Consider the following 11292-nt stretch of genomic DNA (forward strand, 5'->3'; position numbering starts at 1 on the left):
ATGAGAAATAATGAACGTCTTAGGGTGACACGCACTGATCCTTTGGATGAAGCTGCTACCCGACTGTTGGACAGGTTGGCCCATGTTGCTAGTAGAGGCGCAGGTAGAGTAAAGGCAAGGGCTGGTTGCTCTTTTGAGACTTTTATGAAGCAGAATCCCCTTTCCTTTGATGGGAAGCCAAATCCTACAGAAGCTGAGAATTGGTTCTTGGAAATGGAGAAGTTATTAGAAGCTTTAGATTGCACTGACTCTCAGAAGGTGCGGTTTGCAACTTTCAAGTTAACTGGAGAAGCTAAGCGTTGGTGGAGATCCGCTAAAGCCATTTTGGAGGGAATGGACACTGAGAAAAATCCCATCACTTGGGAGAAATTTAAAGGGGTTTTCTATGATAACTACTTCCCTGAGGTGGTTCGAGAACGAAAAGAGAGGGAATTTGCTGACTTGGTGCAAGGAAATATGACTGTTGAGCAGTATGCTGCTAAATTCATCAAGTTATCTTGCTTTGGACCCCACTTAATCCTTACTGAGTCGAAGAAAGCAAGAAGATTTCAAAAGGGGTTGAATGAGAGACTTCGACACCATTTGATTGCATCAGGGGTTGATAATTATGCAAAGTCAGTTAAGAGAGCTATGAGACTGTAGGAAGATTTCAAGAACAATGTTAGGAAGGAGAACCCACCTAAAAACATTGGACAGACAGGCTTTCGTCAAGGCAATGCTCAAGGTCATTGGAACAAGAAAGGATCTTTTGGGAGATCTGAGAGTAATTCATCATCAAATAAGCCAGAAAATAAGAATCCACCCTAGAATGCTAAGGTAGAAGTTTGAATGCTTGCCCTACATGTGGAAGGTTTCATGGAGATAAGCCGTGTTTCTTTGAAGGAAAGGCTTGTTATAACTGTGGGAAGACAGGACACTTAAGCGATGTGGGACTCCATGGAATGCAAGAACCCCTTTTTGGGTCACTACAATCCACCCCCCTTACAGGCACACGCGTCCTTGCATGTGGGGCCCACACTACTGGCTAGGGCATGGCTCTGATACCATCTGTAACGACTCAAGGAAAAACGCTAGCCATATCAGCGCTATACCTCAAAAGGACCAGTCACAATTGAGGCTCCTTGCAGTTGTTAATAAAGCCCAATCTAACCCAGTAAATACCCGATGTGAGACTCATTACACACCCATACACATCACACAATCAATCAAATTAGAGCATCACAATCTTCCTCACTTAAATCCCTAACGTCCTCGTTAGGACCCACTTTGTAGGGTAGTGTCTTTGAGCCCACATCGGGTATTTACTAGGTTGAACTGGGTTTTATTAACAACTGCAAGGAGCCTCAATTGTGACTAGTTCTTTTGAGGTATAGTGCAGATGTGGCTAGCGTTTTTCCTTGGGTCGTTACAAACAGCATCTAAGTTTTGTCTTTGATGACATATATCTGCAACTGATAATATATAAATGTATAGTACCTTCTTAAGTTCCCTCTTAAGATTTTGTCATGTGACTATACTTAACTAAAAAAATACACTTTCATCACATGAGAAAAAAGCCACATGACAGAATGTTAAAAGAGAAACCTAAGAAACAAAACATAAATACTGTATTTAAATCTTACCCATAAATGAATTACTTTTTGTGTCAGTTAAAAAAAAAAATATATATATATATATATATATTAATTTTTGTGTGATTAATGGCAAACTATCTCATCAATTTGTAAGATTTAATATGAATCAATTCTGGATGGATGGTAATTAGCATGGAAATCAATTACCATTGATTCTTGGGTGGATTAATGAAGTTGTATCGACGATCATAGCATATAAAGGAAAAAACAAGGTAGATTATATTAGGGATAATTTACAAGAGGATAAGGTGTATTAAAAATAAAAAAGACAGCTACTAAGGACAAGGAGTCCTAAATAAGATTAATGGATGAGCAGAATATTTTGAGAAACATTTGCATTTGAATTCTATTTTATTATATTTCAAATAGGTTGTATTATTAACATAATTAATCACGTGAAATACAGAAATGAGAGACCAACCCCCAAACCGGCCTAAGCTAAATAAAAATTTGATGGTCATTCCTCTTAAATCGATTCATTTTAATCCTTTTAGATTGCTGAAGCTAATGGCTCATTTTCTATTGCAAACAATAAAGCGGGTCTTTAATTAGTTTAGGAGCCGATCATCAAGGGATTGAAACGGATCCCATGCACCATACACGAGACTGATCAATGCAGCTTATATAACCCGTGGACATAAGCGTACTGTTAAACGCCGTCAATCTCTACATTGATTTTCTCAAAAATTATCTTTAATTTTCACTAAAATTGCTATACTAAAATCTTCAATATAAACGAGTATCGATAAAGGCAATGCAAGTTATAAGGAATACCAGAGTGTTCCTAACTTTCTAACAAGTAACATCAAGGCATCCATCAACCTTATCCTTATTGAATAGGGTAAAGGTATGGTGAGTTGACTAATGCTAATAAGTGACAAGATTATAAAGATCCTCCAAAGGGTGAAGGTCCATCTACCGGTTATCATTAAAACCATCAGTAACAGAGTGATTGAATATACTTTGGCTACAAAAGCTTCGCATTCCCAAGATCAAAATCTTGCTCGGGTTTGGAGAAGCTTCTTCCTCCATTAATTGTAATTAAAACTTAATGTTCATGCTGTGTCTCAAATTTCTTTACTATGTTTGATTCTCAAGATGCTATTACTAGCTCAAAGTGAATATTTGACTTCAAAGAAACTATGGTGTGGGGTCCATAAATACCTAACTTAATATAACTTTTTGAGAAATGCCCAAGTTAACAATGAGAATGAGAAAATTCTAATTCCTATGTAATTAAGTTGAGTTGTGTGACTTAAACAAAACAAAAGGCAAGCAAGAATTAAAATGCAACCAAAGCTTTTAAGTTGCTTAGAAGCACAGGAATGCGAATTCAACTCTTTAAGAGCACTCTCTTAGGAACTAGCATGTTGGCCAAAATTTGTATTCTCATAAAAAATAAAAAAATAAAAATAAAAATAAAAACTGAGTTACAAGTACGTACAACAATGGGTTGTTTATAGCTAGGGACTCAAATAGTAACCCCAACTAGCTAAGTGTGCGTTTGGCAAGCTAGTTTTTTTTATTATTCAACTTATTTTTGTTATTATTAATGGGTCTCACTATACTTTTTAATACTATTCATAAGTCTCACTGTATTATTTCAGCTATCTTTTAATTTTATCTACAGTATTTTATCAAAATGTTTTCAGTTTCAGTAAACTAATCGGATCCCAAATGAATACTTAAAATACTGTAGATAAAAGTAAAAGTTAGCTGAAATAGTACAGTGGAACCCATAAATAGTACCAAAAAAATGCAGTGGAACCCATGAATAATAGCAAAAATAAGTTGAATAGTAAAATAAGTTGGCAAAAATAATATTTGCCAAACAGACACTAAGTATGTGTTTGGATTCAGATTATTTGAGCTGCATTTGCCTTTTTTTTTTTTCTTTTTTTTTGAACCAGCGCCTGTTCATGGGACATGAATAGTGCATTTAAGCAAATGAACAGTAACTCACGCATGAACAGTAACTTTTTTTTTTTATTGTTTTTAGTTTTCAGCAAAATAAACGGTATCCAAACGGATCTTAAATAACAAATTCTGTTAAGTTGTTACTGCTTAATAGCTTGTAACCAACTCTCAACATGCAATCTAATATGCTATAGCTTCTAACTAATTTGCTATAGCTTCTAATATGCTATAGCTTCGAACTAACCAGACATGAACCTTATCATTTACAAATATATGATCTTTAGCTACTAGTAGGGCTATTTAACTCAAAATTGTATTTAACCAAAGTCAAAATTCTCCATAGGATATCAAAGAATGATAGGCCAAGAATGTATTGATCCCTTTGGTAACTTATCAAATTAATTAGCCAAGTGAAATTAATTAGATTCAATTACAAGCAATAAACATGATAGCACAAACAAATCACCAACTAAGTTAAATGCAACGGAAAATAAATATGACACAGATGATTTGTTTACGAATGGAGAAAACCACCGAGACAAAATCCCACCGGGTGAATTTAAGGTCACCACTCACGAGAATCCATTATTATCAAGACAAATGGTTACAAGTAAAAGGAATCCCAATATCTAATACCAACCTACAGTTGAACCCTTATCCCAATACCCAATTGAACTTGTGATGTAGTGAAAATCTCTCCTTTCAATGCACAAATCCTAGTACATGACTACCAATGATGCACGGATCCCAGTACGTAACTAACACATCAACTTGAGGAAGATGCTGACTGCAAAGTTCTTCAGTTCATCTAACAATGAAAATCAGGAAACTCCTTGGTCACAAAAAGACGCAGTAGTTTCTAGAGAAAATATGATGAACTGGGGCAAATTTTGTCTACGATCACAATTTGCATGCATAATGACTTTTCATCAAGTTGCATCACCTTTTGACAGCCTTTAAAATAATCATTCTATATGTCTAGGGTTGTGAGAAAAGAAACCCTATACAAAGACACATAAATATGCATAAAATCAGATCTGAAAATTTGAATTTCATAATTCTTAATAGATACAGCTTCCGTCAAGCTGCTGTCGAGCATCAACATTAAACCTCAATAGATATGATTTGTCGAGCTTTAATGAACAACACTTCTTCACTTGTTTTTTGGACAGATTTGCATGGTTTCAATACTAAACTTGAACTCTTGTTCCTTGAAGTACTAAATTCATCCTAAATCTACTCAATTACAAGTAAAGTGCGTTTTATCAAAGGATTAGCCAATTTACCTAACATATGTTTCTAACAAGTCTCACATATGTCCTAACAAAGAACATTGCCCTAGCTCAGATTGAACACAAATTGTGATCACCCGCTAACTGAAGCCATCTAGGAGAGAGTGTGTGGTAGAGAGAAAGAGAAACTAATTAAAATATAATTTTTTAATGTATTAAGTGAATAGTGCTTAATAAGTATATTGAGCCTACTGCTCATTGTTATAAAAATAAATAAAAATAAAAATTGAAAATTTATTGAGCTTGATGCATCTTGATGCTAATGCTCTAAGTGTGTGTTTAGCAAAGATTAAAAAACCAACTTATTTTACTATTCAGCTTATTTTTGCTACTAGTCATGGGCCCCACTACACTTTTTGGTACTATTCATGGGTTTCACTATACTATTTCAACTAATTTTTATCTTTATCTATAATACTTTCAGTAAAAAGTTTTTAATTTCAGTAAAATAAGTGGATCCCAAACAAATCCTAAGTATAACATTTATTGTCATCTCAATGTTGGATCTACCAAGCCTTCTACCAATGAGAAAAAGGTCAAAGAGATAGATATTGGATAACATGTTAATTAAAAATCTCCCAAACAAATTTACAAATTACACTCCTCCTTAACTTTCAGTTTAGTCTTTCATTCCATAAATGTTAGCAACATATGTGAGACTTTTCTAATGTTTTCAAACTTTAGTAAACTCTATAATACCACAAGCACCATTAAAAGATTTTATCTTCTATCTTCTATCCCATTGAATGATGTGGAGATAATAGTGATAACCAAGGCACACTGTGTAGAATATGGCTTGAAATAGGAGTTCGACTTGTTGTTGGATTTGGATAATAAAGGAATTTTATTCATTTTGGGCTACTATTGTTTAAAGTTATCAAACTCTATCAGAAGTCTTGTACTTGTCTAACACTTGATTTTGAGTTCTATTTGGAATATGAGTAATTCTCCTTTTGTGTGTGGAAAAGAAGTCTGGTTCTTCTTGGTTTTAGATATATTAGCCGACTCAAGTCTCTTATATAAGTATAGTGCTACTATGGAAAATTAGAGAGAAAGAGAGGAGAGTGTGTGTGAGAAAAAGGCTCTCTCTTCATTTGGTTATTTGATATTTGTGGGTTGTAATTTGGAATAGTGAGAGAGGTTTGTTGCCGCTTGGTTTTGGTTCTACGTTTTGGTGTTTTGCTCTCTCTTGGTGCGTTGCAACTTTTGGATTTGATTTATGGCTTTTTCTTTGGTTTGTGTGCAATTCGTATTTGGTATTCGTATTTGGTATTTGTGAACATTTGGTTCTTTGGTTCGTATTTGAACCTTTGGTTTTGTATTTGTGAGAGAGAGCTATTTAGATGTATTTGAGATTTGGGTTTGTGAGAGTGCCTCTACACCAATTTCTATTATCCTAAATTTGTTATAGTGAAATTTGCTCGTCGTCGCAAGTAGATGTAGATTATTCCTGAACCACGTAATTCTTGGTGTTTTGTATCTATTTTCTTTTGGATTATTTTTTTCATTCCTATTGTTAGTTTGGAGATCTTTCACAAGCCTAAAATATTTTCACAATCAATCTTGATAATTTTTTGAGCTTCCTCTATTTTACAACACACTAAAAATTCCCTTACTATCACAATCTCATACCCAGTCCAATTTGATGACGTTAATGGAAAAATAGTTGTTGAACTTCAAAGTGAAATACTCTGAGCCATTACCTCTTTCTTCATCTCCTTCCTATCTTGACTCTCACTCTCACTCTCTTTCCTTCTTTTCCTACCAACACTTACTTCAACCTCAATGTCAGTAACATTAAAATCAAAAGAAGAGTTCTCAGTTTCTAGAGGAAAGTTTAGTGTAGCTTTGCTTCCATGCAACTTAAACACAACTCTACCATAAGCTTTAGTTGCTTTTATTTTAATATTGAAGGTTCCAAGCAATGCCCTTAAGCCTTCTCTATTTGGGCTACAAAAATAGAGTATGAGTTTTAGGTTGTAATTGGTTGGGGTGAAAAGAGGGAGGATGGAAAAATGGTGAAGTAACTAAAGGAGGCACTTCTCAAGGCTAGAGATCTTGGATTCCACAAAATCATAATATTGAGCAACAACAAAAGACTAGTTCAGATTTGTAACTACACCAGCACCCCATCATGGCAAGATCAAACTCTCATCTCAGACCTACATTAGCTACAGCATCAAGGACTGATCACACGTCTTTTTTGTATCTAAGCTAGTTATCTCACATGTGTTAGAACTTGCTGTTAAAGCTGCTAGTTTTCTAGGTCACTTTTGCAGTCTATACCCAAACTCTGTATAAGCCTCTAGCTTTTGTAATTCTCTTTATGCTTAATGAATGTTTTTTATCTGGTATCAAAAAAAAAAAAAAAAAAAAACCTAAAGGAGAAAAGGGGTTTTTCTCTCATTATTTAGTTGGAGAGAAAAGAGGGAGAAAAGAAAATGTGATGTGAAGCAGGGGATTTTCCATCAAGCCTACCATTTTGTTAAATCTATATTGGAGAAAAAAAAAAAGGAGAAAATAACCATGATTATGAAATTACAATAGTACCCCTATTATCCCATTATTTCAAATTACATTAAGGGCTTGATAGTAATTTTTTTTCCTTCTTGTGAGCACACTAACACGCACATGTTGTTCTACCCCTCGAGCATACACCTCAGCCAAATGGACCGAATGTAGAGATTTGAGTGTCACCACCTACTTTAGGTCTAAGAACCAAATTGGGCATATTAGGCCTTTTACATAGGTCTACACACTAGATAATATTGGGTTTGAAATTAGGGTACGGCTTGGGAAGGTGTTAGCTAGGCATCCAAGACCGCCCAACTTATGGGCCGGCCTCCATTATGTGTTAATAGATTATCTTTAATAAAATATTTTATTAAGTAATCTCCAATCCCAAACCTAAACATACTTCATGCTTTAGATAAAATAACACACAAAAGAAGTCAAATATCAAATAAAAGTAGAAAAGGAAACACGTTGAAACATAAATCAAACTAATTCTACAAAAATTACCAATTAAATTAAACACATAAGGAAATATCAAATTAAACCTAACATGGAAAAATTAACTAAGGAAGATATGGAAACCAAATAACCATAATTGAATAACCCAAATCAAGATCAAACTGAATCATAGAACACATGGAAAACACTCAATTTGGTAAAAACATAGATTTTCTACTCATTCTGGGTTTGGAGTGCATACGCATATTGGACCTTGTGTACCTAGGGTAGAAATCTTGGGCATGTAGCCTTAATGATGCGTACGCATTCTTAGCACAGAATATCAAGAACTCACATTTTAGATCGAATCGAAGAGCCTAACACAAGAACTAAAGAAACACATGAGAAACCCTAAAAATTATGATCAAGTCAATATTAACATAACAAAAAAAAGGATCATGTCAATTAAACAAATAAACATGAATAGAAAATAAACTATATTCAGAAAAACATATGAATATAACACAATAATGAATAAAAGGCACAAGCACAATATGAACAAATTATAATCAACCTAGGATTAGATTAACATGCACCATATGAACTCACAATAACCAAACTAGAAAAATATTAATAAACTACTCCATCCCAAATTGTTGATCATCTATTCTATTTTAAGATGTCCTAAAATGAAGTCGTCTTTTTTTAAATTAATAAATAAAATTCCTATATTACCCCTTTACTTTATCTAAAAGTCAATACAATTTTTTTTTTCTATAGTTTAAATTAATGAGGTCATTTAGACTTAGAAAAACGTGCTATTTGTTGTGTGAGTCATTAGAAAAGATGAATTAGAGTTTTGAAAACATGGAAGCACTCTCTCTATAGCTAGGTTTTTGGATGGAAGCATAAAGTGAGTGTGCGTGTGTATAAGTAAATTACTGTTTTTGAGACCTTTTAGAGTTTTCAAGACCTGAAGATTAAAGATTTTGGGCCCTAACTATGAAAATATAAAGTTCTGGAATTGAGGCTGCACTTGCAACCCCAAAGGTGCGTACGCAGAACTTGATTTTAAGTACATTAATGACCCAACTTCAAATTGCTATAACTTACTTATTTTAAATCCAAATTGGGCAACATTTGTGTTTAAATTGAAGCCCAAGATGTTTAATTTTAAATTCAAAAAGCTTGATTCAAAATGTCTTTGTGGTTCAAAAGTTATGGTCAAAACAATGAGTAAATGTCATTTTTCAGCATTATTGTCAAAACAATTTGAACACTTTTGAGTTGTAATTACCTTTAAATAATTGAGAATACTTTAATTACCATTGGTTAACATATGTTAAGTTTATCATTGGGGCCGAGAACTAAAATTTATTAAAGGGTATAAAATAAGGTGTCTACACTTCTACTTTTCCATCATCTCTACCAAATACATATGATGAAAAATCAAAATATTTTCTATCCTCCCAACATTTTTTATCTTCTCTCCCAACCAAATAGAGTCTTAAGAATTTTGATCCCAGTTTTGTCTAACATTTTTGCATGTGAGGTTTTCATTAAATTGGTTTTTTCTTTTTCTTTTTTAGTTTATTTCACATCAACAATACATGTGGCATTTGAGATGGCATAAAAATTATTTTTTATATCTATTATTAGCCACATCAGTATTTTTTATAAATCACTTAACGACAGTGACTATCTTGACATAATACCAAAACTTTAGGAACTAAACTGACACATTTAAAATGTTAAGAACTAAACTAAAACATAGTGTAAATATTAAGAATTTACCCAATAAAATTTCATTTCCATTTCATTAAAAAAAAAATACAATAATAAAACTTTTTAGGATAAAAAGAAAGAAATAAAAAAACCTTAAGGCTAGTAAATAAACCAGTGTACACTGTACAGTACCAAAATATTTTCTAGAAAAATTCTAACAAAAAATAGTAACAATTCACAGTAATATTGCAGTTGGAGAGTATATGGAACTTTTCTAAAACAGAAATCCGCTAATTGTACAAACCTGTGCGCCTAAATTTATCAACACACACAGATAGTGGCAGTCTGGCAGACAAATCCGTGGATAATTTGGTAACACAAAAGAATAAGATAAGAGAGAAGTTGTAAGCTTAAGTTTGGTCAGAACTCAGAAGAGAGTAAAGGGCACCGACAACCGACTACCGACTACGGACGTAACTAAAGGGGCGGGGCCCAGTTGTGCATCCAACGATTTGTTAATTGTGAGTTGGTGGCTGCCCATTACATTACACCTGCAATTTGAATTTGTCAACAAATTAAACTTATTTTATTTTCAATGCGTCATCATCAATTCCATGAATTTTTCTTAACACTGGTTGGCCAAGTTCATACAAATCGACACATATTCCACCTGTTCAAACACTTGTCACCTCGCAATAGCATATTCATATTTTTGTTTGCCTTCCCAACAAATTTATTACTATTATTTAAAGAATTTTTTTTTTTTTTTTTACCATTATAGGGGAAAAAAAAAAAAAAAACTTTGCCATCTTAATCATTTGGCTGCCAACAAAAGAAATATCTGAATGACGTGTGTGTCATTATTATTCTTGCCATCCTAATCAATCAAAGGACAAAGGATCATACATACAATATTATTAATTTTCTTAACTTTAACTCATTTAAAAAATCAACATTTCTATGAATCTCCTTATGACCTAATAGTATTCCGCCCCCACCCTGAGCCTTTGGGATCACTCCTAATGGATTCTTGAGGAACTAATTGAATGTATAATATATAATCCTACCAGTTATTGATTCATGTGATTTATTAGCGAATGAGATCCTTACTTAATTTATTAAACAAAAATCCTTACTTAAAACTTAAACATCCTTAACATTCTTGTGTTATTATGAGTTCCAATTAGCTTAAATAGTAAACTCCATCATTGCCGAATAAGAGATCTAGTTTCACTCCTTATTTACACTAAAAATCAATTGATGTATTGATTTAATGATAAAGAACAATTATCATGGAACATATGTCATAGGTTTGAAACAATATCATATCTATATAAAAAAAAAACATTCTTTATGCTATTATTATTATCATTATCATTGGGACAATAAAAATGAAAAGTGTCTTTATAAAAGATTTTAATACAAAAAGGTTTTGGTATTTACTAAAAAAAAGTTTTAATGCAAAAGTTATATTCATATCACTAAAAACTTAAAACCACTTATTTGGAACTATATAAGATTGTCATTGCTCAAATCTCCCACTTCAATTTATGTTACTTGCCACTACCATTCAATAAGTGAAATTATTCACAGTACTCAATCATATCCTCACTCACATTAAGGTGTGAGTCTCATTTGTGGGTCTTGCCTTTATGTAAGGGAGAAACTTACAAAGAAGAGTACAGATTTGAATTTTAAATATCTCCCTTGTAAACAATAGGAGATACTAATAAATTGAGTTACAAGACTCTTGACAGAGACCTAATATATTA

At 33.1% G+C, this 11292-nt stretch overlaps 1 protein-coding gene across 1 annotated transcript; it reads left to right on the forward strand.

Moving 5' to 3' along the window:
• LOC126724728 (uncharacterized) lies at nt 1-642 on the forward strand. Its single transcript, XM_050429101.1, has one exon. It carries the CDS (start codon nt 1-3, stop codon nt 640-642), a length of 642 nt encoding a protein of 213 aa, XP_050285058.1.
• Nucleotides 643-11292: the final 10650 nt, after the last annotated feature.

The sequence above is a fragment of the Quercus robur genome, chromosome 5 (assembly GCF_932294415.1).
Source record: "Quercus robur chromosome 5, dhQueRobu3.1, whole genome shotgun sequence".
NCBI classification, from domain to species: Eukaryota; Viridiplantae; Streptophyta; class Magnoliopsida; order Fagales; family Fagaceae; genus Quercus; species Quercus robur.

What these genes read in the sequence shown, in the direction of transcription:
- LOC126724728 (XM_050429101.1), top strand. Translation starts at nt 1, where the DNA reads ATGAGAAATAATGAACGTCTTAGGGTGACACGCACTGATCCTTTGGAT.